General features: G+C 42.7%; 1 protein-coding gene across 1 annotated transcript in view; it reads right to left on the bottom strand.

Moving 5' to 3' along the window:
• LOC132427627 (testican-3) overlaps positions 1-4,703 on the bottom strand; it is a 432,143-nt gene extending 427,440 nt beyond the window's left edge. Inside the window, exons 1-2 of the mRNA XM_060015323.2 lie at positions 4,371-4,703; positions 3,882-4,052 (exon numbers count right to left, since the gene is read on the bottom strand). Of these exons, the coding sequence (XP_059871306.1) occupies positions 3,882-4,052 (171 nt within the window). The 5' untranslated portion in view covers positions 4,371-4,703. The remainder of the gene's footprint in view (positions 1-3,881; positions 4,053-4,370) is intronic.
• Positions 4,704-15,245: the final 10,542 nt, after the last annotated feature.

Genomic DNA, 15,245 nt, shown 5'->3' with positions numbered 1-15,245 from the left:
CACTATATGTAAAATAGATAATCAACAAGGACCTACTGTATAGCACAGTGAACTATACTCGGTATCGTGTGTGTGTGTGTGTGTGTATATATATATATATATATACACACATACATACATATATCTTGTATATATATATAACTGAATCACTTTATTGTAGACCTGAAACTAACACAACATTGTAAATCAACTATATTTCTGAAAAAAAAGTTTTTAAAGTATCTTTGATTAAAAAAAAAGATTTCTCTGTGATCCACCTATTCATCCCTACATCTTCCCCCTACCCACCACTCCTAAATATTTTTATTGAAAAAGAAATGTAACCCAGAAGCATTGGAATTTCAATTTAAGGACAGAATTCTGATTTGATTATATGAGTTATTTAAAATTAGCATGACCAACACTGCCACTTTTGCTAGATTTTATTGTACTGCTGCCAACATACAGTATCCCTCTATCATTCCTAATTAGTATATGTCTTCCAGTGAAATCAATAATATAAAAGGTTGATGGTGGTATTATATCATTCACTGCCGATTAATTTATTGCTTTCCAAATTCCATACTCATTTATTACATGATAAAGAGTATAGTTTAATTGACTTATAAATCATAAATGTTTGAAATATATAATATATAAACCATGTGATTCATGGTTTCCTTATAATGATACTGATATCCAATTCTCCTAATAGACTGGTGTATATATTCATGTTTGCAAAAACGGGGTGAGGGGGTCTCTACCCTGTACCTGGTGAAGGTCGTAGTATTCCCACAATTCCCCCACTGAGGAGTCTTGGGTTCTGGATTTTATCACCATTCAACAGAACTAAAAAAGTAGAAAATGCCATGCAACCAGAGTATCTACTTAACATACCCCGAGGTTGAGAGTTTTTTGTCTGCTTTATTTCAACATCTCATCATTATACCCTGAATAGGCCGGCTCAATCTACCACACTTATTTTAAAATGTGTTGACCTCTTTCTATCTTCAAATTAAACTTTTATTTTTCCTAAAACATGGAGACTAGAATCTCTACAGGAATTTTATACCAATAACCAAATATAATAGATCCTTTTGATTTTCAAAAGGATACAAGTGCTCTGTGTCTATACATCATTTTGTACACTTTAAAGGGCCACAAAAGTTTATTCAAAGAGTGTTGCCAGTACAGGGTCTAGAGTGGTCACAATTACTTGAAGCTGTTCCTATGTTAATACTTACTCACTGTAAGCTTGCCTGTGGTTCTCTTATTTCTCTGTGATTTATCCTGAGGAAACTGGGAAGATGACTCATCCTTCACCACCGAGTCATCAATGATCCTGCTTCTTCTGTTCACCTACTCTCACATATTTCCTAACCATGGTCTTTATTTCTAAAGCTTTATTATATAAAACAATTTATATTATATAAAACCTACTTCAAGACTACATTTATTTTAAAAAATCATTCAATTAAAATAGAATGATTAATTGTATTTTCAACTATTACTCAAAATAGTTTTCAAATATTATTCGAAAGAAGATATATTTCCAGCTTGCATTAAGGAGTGACTTCTAAAATAATGGTAACTGTGTAAAATAGCCACAAGACGGTAAGAATTCATTTCAGCAACAATTATGCTGAGAAATCTCAAAGCTTTTTTCTAAATGAAATTAATTATATTTTAATGGGAGAAAAGCACTCAACAGAAGTGCTTCAGTCAAACTGTTTCCAAAAGAAGAGGTTCAGATTTCCTTGTTTCTTTGCCTTTATAAAACTGAGTATGCAACGCCATTATTTAAGATAGAGGCAGAACATTTAAAGGTAGATTCCGTGCAGTACAGACTTGTTTCAAGCAATGCCTCCTAACCATGTGTTCCCAGTTTAAAATGAACCAACCCATAAACAACATTGTGAAAAAGACAGAAAGAAATTATCAAGCTAACAACTCCCCAAAACATAAAGAAAATATGTAAATTGCCACTGGGGTGGGTGGTCTAAATAAGGATCCAGCGTGCATTCTGCATTGAGACCTCACACTGTCAGCACACCTTTTATCATGCTAACAATAAGCTACAGGTGGTTCAAAGGGGAACAATCACTTATCTCCTGCCTGCCCTCCAGAAGCTATCCACAAAATTTAACTGTCTTACTAAAACGGTAAGCCTAAAACCTTGCAGACGTTTTTCAAATAAATCCTTATTACATTTGCATGTATATTTGCATGTACTTCAAACATGTCTGCCAAAAAAAAAAAACCTCAGTAAATCCTTTACTTAAATTTAACATATAATTTTGATGGATTTTGCCCCTGAGATCACATAAGAATAACTGCAAACACGATAGCAAAACAACAATCTACTTGGTCTCCGTACAAGCTGGCTGCAGGAATCCTGGAATATTTAATCCTTCCAGGCCACTCAGCTTTCTCAAGTCGTTTAAATCAAGCACATTTACAAACTGTCCGAGTATAGACTGGTTTGCTCTTAATAATTCAATAAAGTAATTTGAATGAAGTCAGAGAATACTAAGGTATTCGAGATTTAAAATGTTTTAGAGAGGAAGCATAAAATCCATTTTCTAAATATTTTTAAAGTAGCCATTCAGCAACGAAATGTCATAATAGGAAGCATTATTCGAACAGTTACAAATGTTCACCCCAAATGAAGGCAGGATGAATAGAAATTTTCCCCTAGGTTTAGAAATATCTCATTCGCCTGCTGGCCTTTTGGATCGTATTCGACATCAGCATCAACTTGAATAAAACAGGAGTGTAAGGGGTTCGCCGGCACAAGAAATTGTACTCAGCAGTAAAATCTTGCTTAGGCTTCACTCACAGGCATGTAAGACAGAGCCCTGCTAAATGCGACCATCATCGTTTTCCAGCACCTATACGCAGGCCTATTATCAATGAGATGCTACGTCGAATTTTAAGTAAAAATGAGCGTTTCTTGCGGAATCCGGCTGCCAGAATCGGCTCCACGTTGGGCTTGGCTTGTCAGCCACTACTTGTGAGGGGTATTGCGAGCGGCTGGGGGTGAAGGGCGCAGGATGAAACTAGCCCGAGCTTCCACTCACTTTCCCAATTTTCCAAATGAGGACGGAGTGTGATCTGCCCGAGGGAGCAGATCCGCCCCTGCGCACGAGGCGCTGCGGGCGGGTCCTGAGGGTCCTCAGGTGTGCGGAGCGCTGCTGGCGTCTGCCAACGCGACCACAGAGGCTTAAGTGGGGCGGGGGGAGGGGCAGCCCCACCGGGACCACCGCGCCCGGCCCCGCGGCTGCGCTGCGTCCGCGTGCGGTGGACACTGACCAGCAGGTGCACAGCGACCCGCGGTCGGGTCTCAGGTACAGGCTGCGTCTCGATAGACCTCATCGTCCCTGAGGAAGCTCCCAGGTAGGATGCGGGACTTGGGGGGGGGGGTCCCCAGCTTAACCCTATCACTGCCGCCCCGGCAGCCCACCCTCGCCGGACAGAGTCTGCAACATCGTGATCGAGTGCAGGTCCTCGCCGGGTGTGGAGGCTGACGCTCACCGGGGCCCCAGACACCCGCCGTCCCCGGGAGCGGGCGGGCGCCAACGAGCCCACACCTTCCCGCTCCCGCCCCCCAGGCCACCGGGTGCGCCGCCAGCCGCGGGATCGAGCCCACCTCAGCGCAACGCCTCGCCAGCCCCCTGGCCGTGCCCGCCAGCGCCAGGCCCCGTTCAAAGTTGGGCAGGTGGCACTTTGCGAACCTTTGGGGGCGGGGAGAGGACCGTGGGGACCTGGGGACACCCGGACCCCGGGTAGGCGACCCCCCAGCACGGCGCGGCCTCCAAGGCGCCCACTTCCTCCCCGCGCCCCAACCTGACCCCCACCCCGCCCCGGGCAGCGCGCTCGAGCGCGGGAAGGCGCCGACTTACGTCTCGGAATCGGTTCCACTGTCCGGCCTCCCGGTCGTACTGGGACACCGTGCTGAGCCATTGTTTGTCGTCCAGAAAATTGCCGCCGTCCGGCCGGCCCGCGGCCGCCGCCAGAGCCTGCGCGCACCAGGCGGCCGCGCACACGCACAGCACGGCCGGCGCCCGGAGCATCTGTGGACGGAGAAAGCGGGGCCGGTTCACACGAGGGCCCGGACCGCGCGTCTCGGCCGGGAGCTGGGTGGGGCGGGAGGAGGTCCGGCGCCAACCCCGTGGGCCGCCCGGCCCCGCCGGACGCACTGGACACGCTCCCGGAGCCGCTCCCGGTTCCCGTGGCCGCCGCCGGCCCCGCGCGCCCGTGCCCACCCGCGGCCGCCGCTCGGTCTGCGCGCCCCTCCGTCCTTCCCTCCCCCATCCACGCTCCTCTTCCCCGCCCCGCCTCCTCGGGACCCCTCCCCGACCCCTCTCCCGTCCCGCCTCCTCCGGGCCCACCTTCCTCCCCGGATCCGAGCTGCGGGCGCTCCGGATGCGGCTCGGCTGGAAGCGGAGGACGCGGCGCCCGCGCGGACCCGCATCCGCCTCCCGCCCCCTCCGCACCGGCTCCGGCGCGGCCGCCGACCGGCCTCGCTCCCGGGGGCGCGGGGCTCGGGGCGCGCTCGGCACCGGCTCGCAAGCTGCACCGGGGCTCGCGGTCTCCCAGCCGCTGCCCTCCGGCTCCGCGCTGTGCGGCCGGAGAGGGACGCGAGCTGAGGACGACTCGGTGCGTCACCGTCCGGCTCCTCTGACTGCCCGCCCCGGGGGAAGCCGCCCGCGGGGCCTCAGGGATGCGCCGGAGCCCAGAAAATTTTAGCTACGTGTGCGTGAACTTCATGTTAAAGGGCGGAAGTTCTTTTCCTTTCCCTTCTTAAGGAGAGAATCTTCAGTACGTGGGGCGCGTGAGTCCGCCCCCATCCCTCACGTGCTGTACCTTATTCTCCTTTCATCAGAACGCCTTGGCTGCTGTAGTTTACGCTCTAGGACTTGAACCGAAAACTAAAAGCCCAGTCTGTGTCTCCCTACTGCACCATGGAAGAGAGCTTTGAAACTCATTTTGCCTTCCAAATCTGCATTTATGACAAAATACTCGGCTCCCTCTGGCTTCTCCACATATTCTAAATAAACTGGAAGGAAATCAGTCATTGGCCCCCTGTGAGCAGAATCTGACGAAGACAGACTCTCCCACAGACTTAGATGATGTAGGCGAAGTGAACATTATATGCATATCAGGCTAAAACACTGCGATCACGTTCTGTATCTCTGTGTGAATCGTTAGAGATTATTTCAGCCAGAAGTCCATCTCCCAAAGCTGTAACCTTTGAAAATGTCCTAGAGCTTCTGAAACTTGAGGAGCTATTTGAATAACAGCTGTACCTTCTCACGTTCTCCGTTTCAATCTCATGTAACATTTGTTTCAAACTATATTAAAATAGGAGTCAGACATGATTAACACTGCTATTTTTTAAATACAGGATTTAAAAATGTATAGTATGTAAAAATGAAAGAAAAAATCTATTTTTTAACTCAGAAAAATTTTTTCCCCACCATTTCCCCCTTTTCCACTCGAATGATAGCAAGGGGAGAAAAAAAAACAGAATCTACAATTGTAATTCAAAGATGCACCGATTGATGTCAACACGTTTCAGATAACTTCGAGAACACTGGTGTGCACTAATACTCCAAAGATGTGTGTTTGGGCCTCTACAGCTGGCCGTTACTTTAGAATGTTCTAATTCCTGCGTACCACATCATTAGATCATCCTTAGGTCAGCCCACTGCTATGGCCTCTTCCGGATGCCCTGTCCTTCAGCTGCCTGCATCCTAGCCTCACTGCTCTACTGCAAAATTAGAAGTACTTTACTCTCAATTCAATGAGAATATTTTAATATGTTTAAAAAACCTCATTCTTTTTAATTTAAATCTGATAGAAAAAAGTACAGAAAGTGTGCTTTAGATGAAACTTGATGCACAGCAGAAGTAATTATTAAATTAAAAATGACCTTCCAGGGCATTCCCTGGTGGTCCAGTGGTTAGGACTCCGCTTCCACTACAGAGGCCCTGGGTTCGAGCCCTGGTCAGGGATTCCCACAAGCCGCACCACGTGGCCAAAAACAAACAAAAACAAAAACAAAACTTCCAACCTCTAAGAAAGATGTGTGTTCTTTGCTACAGAATATTTGATTATTTGATGAGGGATAGTGCTACAAACTCCCCCTTCAGAATCCATAGGGATCTGGATTTTAGCATGGTGATCGCCATCTGAAGCTAACATCACCTTCAGATAGATAGATATAGATATAGGTATATTCTCCATTTACCCAAAATGCATGTATTTCATTGCTGAACCTCAGATGTTCATAGAATCTCTTCACATCTAGCTGTCACTGGCAACTTCCAAAAATGCAGCCCCACATGGACTGCTACCTACCAGTTGTAAAAATCTGTGGAAAAACTCACAGTGACAGTGGTACTTGTCTTGGGAGAAAAGCTTCCAACAGGGCATCAAACTCCAGATCTGACAGTGAGCAGGATTTACCAACGAAGTGCAAGTTGGAAATGGTGTGAGTCCAAAGAGGTAGAACGAGCCTGTCTGCAGAGAATGTATGCTGGCCTGGTGTGGCCCAGCTCACCTCCCCCAACCGGCAAAACTCCTAAACCCCAGCCTTCTTCCAAAGCCACAGGGAAGTCCCTTGTTTTGCTGCCTATGTAACTGAATGTTTGAGTCTTTAAAGAGCCTGCTTTCAAAATTTAAATAATCCAGAGAGTATTCACACTTCAGTTAACACCCAGGTTATCATTTAACCCCTCCATGGGGGTTAATAGAAAGCTTGCTGTGAGCAAAGCACCACAGGGGGGAAAAAGGAAGAGAATTAAGTAGGCGGTGAGACATGGGAGGGGTAGCTGGGACCTTGCAAGTCAGAGTGGGGGGTCCAGAGGGGAGTAATTCACTGCCTGCTTCCCAGTTGTGTTGAGAACCAGTGTAGGAACGGGAAAGGCTAGAAAAGCAGAGAGGGGTGAGGTGTTTGGGGTGGGCAGAGTAAGACACTGGTGCAGGACAGTACCGGACAGGGCTAGAACTTGTTTTTGTGTTTCTGAACATGCTTTACAAAATCGGTCACAGCAAGACACAAGTCTTCAGATTCCCAGCCCCCTTCCTGTCCCTTCTGTCACCTCACGCCAATTAATAACTCATATACATCGTGAACAGCCAACATTGGGGTCACTCTGACCTTGAACTTGACCCAGAGGTCGAGTTTCTTACTTATTTCTTTATCCTTTTAACAATTCCTGTACTAAACATGAAGTTAATCCATCAACGAACACCTATTATAGAAGACACTTTGCTTGGAATTTTTTTTTTTGTATTAAGTCTATTTCTTCTCTAAGTTTTCTTACCCTCATTTTCAGATCTGCCACAATTCTAGAGAGAAATACTCAGCGTATAGTGACAAGAGGTCTCTTTCTAACCACCTTTGAGATTGGGATCTCTGAAGACGTTGATGGAGCTCCATTTCTTCACACGCATACACACACACACACACACACACACACACACACACACACACAGCCATCTTTCATTAGTCACTTTCTTTCTCAGCTGCTGTAATAACCATCGCGAGGATATACAGGAAAGGTCCGACACATCGCGCATCTCCCTATGCCACGCGCTTTACAGGATGCCCTTTCGTCTTCGCAGACTGCCCAGGACCCTGTTGTTAGTAAATACACAGGAATGGTTGTGAGGGACTGTGAACTTCTCCAGGGTGGTCGTGCTTCTCTGCTTCTAGGTCTTCTCTCTCTAGAGAAACTGCTGTTTTGATCTTTTGTTTATGTTCTTTGGTTCCTCTCCTGCCCCCATCTTTCCTCCCCCGCCTGCTGTGCATTTCTTTTTTTTTTCTGGAATTTTATTTTATTTATTTTTTTATACAGCAGGTTCTTATTAGTCATCCATTTTACACATATTAGTATATATGTGAATCCCAATCTCCCAATTCATCCCACCACCACCCTCCCGCCGCCACTTTCCCCCCTTGGTGTCCCTACGTTTGTTCTCTACATCTGTGTCTGTATTTCTGCCCTGCAAACTGGTTCATCTGTACCATTTTTCTAGGTTCCACATATATGCGTTAATATACGATATTTGTTTTTCTCTTTCTGACTTACTTCACTCTGTATGACAGTCTCTAGATCCATCCACGTCTCAACAAATGACCCAATTTCGTTCCTTTTTATGGCTGAGAAATATTACATTGCATATATGTACCACATCTTCTTTATCCATTTCTTCTGTCGATGGGCATTTAGGTTGCTTCCATGACCTGGCTATTGTAAATAGCACAGCAATGAACATTGGCGTGCATGTGTCTTTTTGAATTATGGTTTTGTCTGGGTATATGCCCAGTAGTGGAATTGCTGGGTCATATGGTAATTCTATTTTTAGTTTCTCTGTTTCAGTCAGAGCTGGGAGACACCCTTACTCAGAGTCAGGGAAAGAGGTGACATGAAAGCAAGGAGCTCCCCTAGCACCTTGGTCCCTGCCTCAAATGACCTTATCCCCTCAGACGCTGGGTCTCAGCAGCAGCAAGCCAGGAACCAGCAGGTGACCCACCTGGTGGGCTGAGATGGGAACTGACCAAACTGCAGCTCTGTCTTTAGGAAAAAATGTTGTTTGCCAACCAAGCAAGTGTGGTTGCCTTTCCGTTACATCCAGCTGGTGCAGACAAGGGGCCATGGGGGTTAATGGGCTTTGCAGAGTGTCTGATGTCACCAGAGCTGTGGTTTAGGGTTAAGTGAGTTATCCTAAGGCCATGTCTGAAATATTACATTATAAGACGAGGGAACCAATATCTGAGCTATAAAAGTCTACTGTCTAGAGTGATGCCTTATGCCATCTCCATCTATAAGCTTGAATTCAGCATATAAAAAAGAAGAAAAACTGAAGCAAAACCCTGGGTATTAAAAGTTCAGGACCAAATTAAAGACCTGCCAACACCATCCTGGAATCATGCCAAGAGGGATCATTCTGTGTCCTCATCTCAGAATTTTATTTACTGAAACCATCTAAGTCTTATAAATCATCTGATCTTAATTTAACAGAAAGTAGCAATAATTTCTAAAATTTTCATTAGGGGCATCAAAAATAAATAAATTTTGGGGCTTCCCTGGTGGCGCATGGTTGAGAGTCCGCCTGCCGATGCAGGGGACACGGGTTCGTGCCCCGGTCCGGGAGGATCCCACGTGCCACGGAGCGGCTGGGCCTGTGAGCCATGGCCGCTGAGCCTGCGCATCCAGAGCCTGTGCTCCGCAATGGGAGAGGCCACAGCAGTGAGAGGCCCACGTACCGCTAAAAAAAAAAAAAATTTTTTAATTAAAAAAAAATAATAAATTTTTTAAAAAACTAAAATGGAATTGCTAGGGTAGTATAACAAACTTTGTTGTTGTTTGTTTTTAGAGACCAACCCCACTTAAACAAACTTGATAAACAGGCCCTCTTGTGATTTAACTTAAACATTCAGTAGATAAATTGACTTTAAAAGCTATAATAAATATGAAAAGCACATCAATCAGTTTAATTATGGTAATTCTTAAAAAGACATTTTTCAATATATAAACCAGAGGGTGAATCTGATTAAATTATTGATTACTAAATTGATGGTACTGGAAAATGACCAATAAGGCAATTAAAATTTGTTTTTACTTTACCTTGAGACATAACTCTTGACTATTTTTAAGAAAAATATTTTAAAATTTTAAGGAACATTAATTATAAATACATAAATTATACTGAGGGGTAAAAGGTACTGACACAAAAGTGTATAAAATAAAATGTATCAGAATTATTAAATTTAAAAACATGCAAATCAAAAAGGTTTTTAAAAATAATTCTGTCCTTGAGATTAATACAGATATGTTTTTAAAAGTTGTTTGACCTGCAGATTCATTAATATAGTAACCTTCATATAAGAATGTGTGTAGAGAGAATTTATTCTTTGACTCAGAATGTTATTTTCCCTAGGCTGTTACCTGACCCAAGTTCAAGCGCCCAACACGGAGTGAGGTCAAACAAACCAAAACGCTGGACTTTGGAGCAGAGAAAGGTTTATTGCCGAGCCATGCAAGGAGATGGCTGGCTTGCGCTTAAAAACCCCCGAACTCCCTGAAAGTTTTCAGCAAAGCATTTTTAAAGGCAAAGTGGGGGGGGGGGCAGGGGTCCCAGGATGTGTGATCAACTCGTGCACAATTCTCTGATTGATGGACGGTGATCAGTCCTTAGGTGCCAGAAGGTCTGGGGGCTACATGCTCCTGATCATCAAGTAGTTAATTTCTTCCATGTGGTGGTGGTTTTAGCATCTGAAAAACTGAGGAAATGTGCATCAGATACTCTTATCAGAAAGGAGCTCAAGCAGAGGATATGGGGGGAGGGGTCTGTCCCAAGAAGGCCCCATAGGGTCCTGCTCGGGTACAGAGACAATATTTTGTCCTCAAATAGCTATAGATAGAGTTTCTAAATCAAGATCTACAAAGAACCTTTTATGTTTATCTTTGTGAATTTTTGTTTACTTATTTTAGCTGGCTAGTGCAAAACAAGCTTTTTGCTCTTTTTTAAAATTTTTTTAAACAAGTAATGCTAATTAGATTTGCTATAGTAATCCAGTTCTGGGCTGCAATCAACAACAATACAGCTCAATTTAGTTCAGGTTGTACTTTGAAATGAGATCTTGAGATATTTTTCTTGACATTTTTTTTTTCCTTTCAGGAGCTTTTTAATTACAAGCTTAATTTCTTTACTTGGTAGAGAACTATTCAGGTTATATATTTCACTATGGTTGAGTGTTGATAGTTGGTGATTTTTAAGGAATTCATGCTTCTAAGTTATCAAATTTATTTGTTATTTGTAATATTCCCTTTTCATCCTTTTAGTGAATGCACGATCCATAGGAACAGCCCTGGTTTTATCCCTGATACTGATGATTTGTGTCTTCCTCCCATCTCTGTCAGTCTTCTTAGAGCTTTATAATTTTTATTAATTTTTTTAAATCAGACTTTTGTTCCATTGATTTTTTTCTATTGTTTTCCAATTTTATTGATCTCTTATCTTCACTATATCTTTCCTTTTATGGGTTAATTTTGCTCTTCTTTTCTCTAATTTCTTAAGGTAGGAAATTAGATTATAAATTTTAGAACCTTGTTTCCTAATTATAAGCATTTATTGCTATAAATTTACTTCCTGTACTGCTTTAGCTGCATCTCACACGTTTTGATATGTTGTATATCCATTTTCATTCAGTTCTATGCATTTTTAATTTCTTTTTAAAATTTCTCTTTGACTCAGAGATTGTTTACACGTGTGTTGTTTGATTTCCAGATGTTTGGAGATTTTTATATTGTTTTTATGTTGTTAATTCTAGTTGGTTCCATATTGTCACAGAGTATGCTATGAACGATTTCAACTATTTTAAATGTATTGAGCTTTGTTTTATGACCAAATGTATAGTCTATCTTGGTTTCTCTAGATATTACCATATACATATTTTACTGATAATAGTCTACTGATATGGAATTTTTATCTCTGAACAAAGTGCAGAAAGCTTATTTCCATTTAGGTCCATTTACCCTCTTGATTCTTTAAATATAATTGTCTTAAGAATTTCCTCTACATATGTAGGGCATCACTTAGGTGATGTTTTAATTTTGCTTTAACCATCAAATATGATTTAAGAAACTAATAAGGTTAGTCTTATTTGCCCCTCTTTTTAACCCATTCCAATGTTTTTATTTCCTTCTAAAGTCCCAAGCCTTCTTTTGCTATCATTTTCTTTCTCTTTAAAAAATTTCTTTAGCCATACTTAAAAGATAAGTTTGCTAGTGATCTTTGTTCTCATTTCCTTTTATTTGAGAACATCTTTATTTCCTGTTCATTCCTGAATGATAGTTTCACCAGATATAGAATTTGTGGTTGGCAGTTCTTTTCTTTCAGTACTTGAAAAATGTTTTGCCATTTCCTTCTGTCCTCCGTGGTTTCAGATGGGAAATTTCCTGTCATATGAATTGTTGTTCTCTGTAAGTAATATGGTCCCTCTCTAGCCAATTTTAAGATTTTTTTTTGTTTGTTTAAAATTTTCAGATGTTTCAGGAGTGGATTTCTTTGGGTATAACCTATTTGGTGTTAACTCAGTCTCTTGAATCTGTAGGTTTACATCTTTCACCATACTTGGAGAGTATTCATGCATTCTTTCTTCAAGTATTTTGTCAGTGTCTCTTTCTCTGTTTTTTCTTTAGTGCAAATAATATGAATGTTAGTTCTTTTGTTTCTTCACAGCTCACTGAAGCTATTTCCTTATTTTCTTAGTCCACTTTCTCTCTATTCAGATTCAGATTAGGTAAATCCAATTCATGTATTCACTGATTCTCCAGTTCATTTATCCTAATCCTCTGTCATCTTTGCTCTGCTATTGAGCCCACCTAGTGAGTTTTTTTATTTCAGTTATCTGGTCATCTGGTTCAATTTATCTGTTATCTTGTTCTATTTATAGCGTTCACTTCTTTGGTTTTCTGGTTTTCCTTTCGTTCCAAGATAATTTGTAACTACATGTTGAAGCCTTTTTATGCTTCCATAATCCTTGTCAGACAATTCCAACAACTGATTCATCTTGGTATTGGTGTCTGTTGATTATCTTTCTCATTTTGGATATTATGTTATGACTGGATCCTATTTAATCTTTTTTTTTTAAGTACGCAGTTCCCCTGTTAGGTGATAACCACAGTGCTAGGTGGATTTGTAAATTCAGCTTCTTATCTGGACCCTGCCAAACTCACTGATTGCGAAAATGAGGCACTCATTCATAGCAGCACTGCCTCTTCATGGGTGGTTGGGTTGTAGGTTCAGCCCCTACTAACATCTTCCCAGCAAAAGTGGGATTTCTCACTGCCTCTGAGAATGGGGGACATGGGGATGGAGAAGGACAGAGTGTCTGAGTTTCCCCTGGGCCCTGATGGCATCACGTGGAAATGAGGGGATGATGCTATGTGACTTCTGAGGCTAGTAATAAAAAGAATGGTTTCCGTCTGGCTGGTTGGCTGTCTCTCTGATTATTTGCTCCCTGGAGAGACCACCACCAAGTTGTGAGGACCCTCAAGATGCCTATGTGGGAAAAACTGAGGCTCCTCACAACTGGCCAGGACCAGGCTGCCAGGAAGGCCAGTGAGCTACCTCGGAAGAGACTGTCCAGCTCCAGCTGAGCTTTTGAATGACTGTAGTTCTGGCCAAGGTTTTGACCACAATGCAAGAGGGTCTCTGAGCCCAAACCATCCAGTCAGCTGCTCCTGAATTCCTGGCTGGGGCAGAGTTAGGGGTCTCAGCTCAGCCCGTGTACATTTGCTTAATCCCCGTGCATTTGGATGTAAACTCCACACATCTGGGCATGATCAGCTCGCTTCCAGGGATCCTGTGTTTTATCCTCTAGAAAATCCACTGCCCTCTCTTGCAGGAGGGAAGGGTCATTGGAGTAGGTCTGACTGCTTCTTATATGAATATTCAGCCACTCCTCCTTACCTTAGCCTTATCCTTTTACCTAGACGTGAAGAAGTAACCACGTGCTGTTAATTGTGGAGTCTCCTGGGGATCAAGTGTTTTCATCCTGTCCACCTCCTTAGGGTTCCGTGCTCTTGGTCCCATTTCTCTCCCTACTCAGCCCAGTTCCATCATCATTCTGTAGCTGATATCATCTGCTTTTTGGTTTATGCATGTTTAAAAATCCATCTGTCATTATTTTATGGTGGTTTCAAGAAAGGGGAAAGTTAATATGTGCCTCCAATTTGCCACCTTCCCTGAGGTCTTCCAACCCCAAATTATTCTTAACTGACTCAAAAGTCTAATACCTCACTCATTGAATCAGAGTGCATTTCAGATGTGTTAAACATTTAAATCATAGAAACAGAATCTTTAAAAAATTGTATTAAATATGTAATCTTAGTGTTGCAGGAACAGGGACCCCTTCCAGGGCCCAAGAGTGGGCTCTTGTCTAATACTCAGAATTGAATTGTCCGAGGAGACACACATGCTGACAAAGCAAGAGACGTCATTGGGAAGGGGCGCCCGGGCAGAGAGCAGCGGGGTAAGGGAGCCCAGGAGGACTGCTCTCCACGTGGCTCTCAGTCTCGAGTTTTATGGTGATGGGGTTAGTTTCCGGGTTGTCTCTGGCCAATCATTCTGACTCAGGGTCCTTCCTGGTGGCACACACATCGCTCAGCCAACATGGATTCCAGCTTGATGGCTTCTGGGAGGTTGGTAGGACGTATGGACTGGAGTCTCCTCTCTCCTTTGACCTTTCCCAAATTACTCCAGTTGGTGGTAGCTTGTTAATTTCCCATTTCTTACCAGGACCTCCTGTTGTAAGATAACTCATGCAAGTGGTTACTATCATGCCTGGCCAGGGTGGGCAGTTTCTGTCAGTGGTTCCCCTAACATTAGAATGGGGAATACATTGTTAAGCATAACCAAAAACCCCAAAAGCAAAAACATGGAAATGGATAAATCTGATTACATGAAATGCAAATGCTTGTTATTTAAAATAAATGAAAATTAAACAGAAATTTATTGTGACAGAAACAAATGAATAACAACAAACTGAGAGAAACTGACACAAATAACATAGGGTTAATTTTATTTATTCAAAGAAAAATTATAAATTAATGAGGAAATGTTTTATAATCCAGTAGAAAAGCAGACATTAAATTAAGAGGGGTATAAAATAGAAAATATGCTAATTTCAATGAGCAAGTTTAGTTCACATGTAAGCAAGCAATAAGTATGATCACATCCTAAATTTTCAATGCATGTTGACAAAATCTATGGGAAGAAGATGGGAGTGATTTTAAGGGTCCCTTTGATATTTACAAGACGTAAGATAGATTGTTCAGTTGCCCAAACAAAAGGTTGGTAATGAGTTTATCTCCACACCTACTGAAGATAGCAGTGTGTCTCTCAATTGACATTAGTCTTCTTTTCTGAGCGTCAGTACCATTTTAGAATTTTCTCCTTATGCATCTTTCGACAGAGAATCTGTCGATGTAATTTACCACATTAATAGTTGGGCAAGAAGAAGGAGAATATGTGAGGTTAAAAGACTTTGATAAAATCCTCAAAAATCATTATATAGAGATGAAAAAACCTTGTCGACCTGCAATAACAGTATAAGTTAATTCTAATAAGCACGACATTTAATGAAGAAATAGGGAGCACACAGTTGACCTTTCATCAACTCATGGGGCTCACAGCCAGCCCCACTTATCAGTGGCTCCTCTGTATCTGAGTTTCCTCTGTATCCGTGG

This window comes from Delphinus delphis, chromosome 6 (assembly GCF_949987515.2).
Source record: "Delphinus delphis chromosome 6, mDelDel1.2, whole genome shotgun sequence".
In the NCBI taxonomy this organism is placed as follows: Eukaryota; Metazoa; Chordata; class Mammalia; order Artiodactyla; family Delphinidae; genus Delphinus; species Delphinus delphis.
The sequence above is the reverse complement of the archived record's forward strand: the minus strand, read 5'-3'. Positions and strand labels throughout refer to the sequence as shown.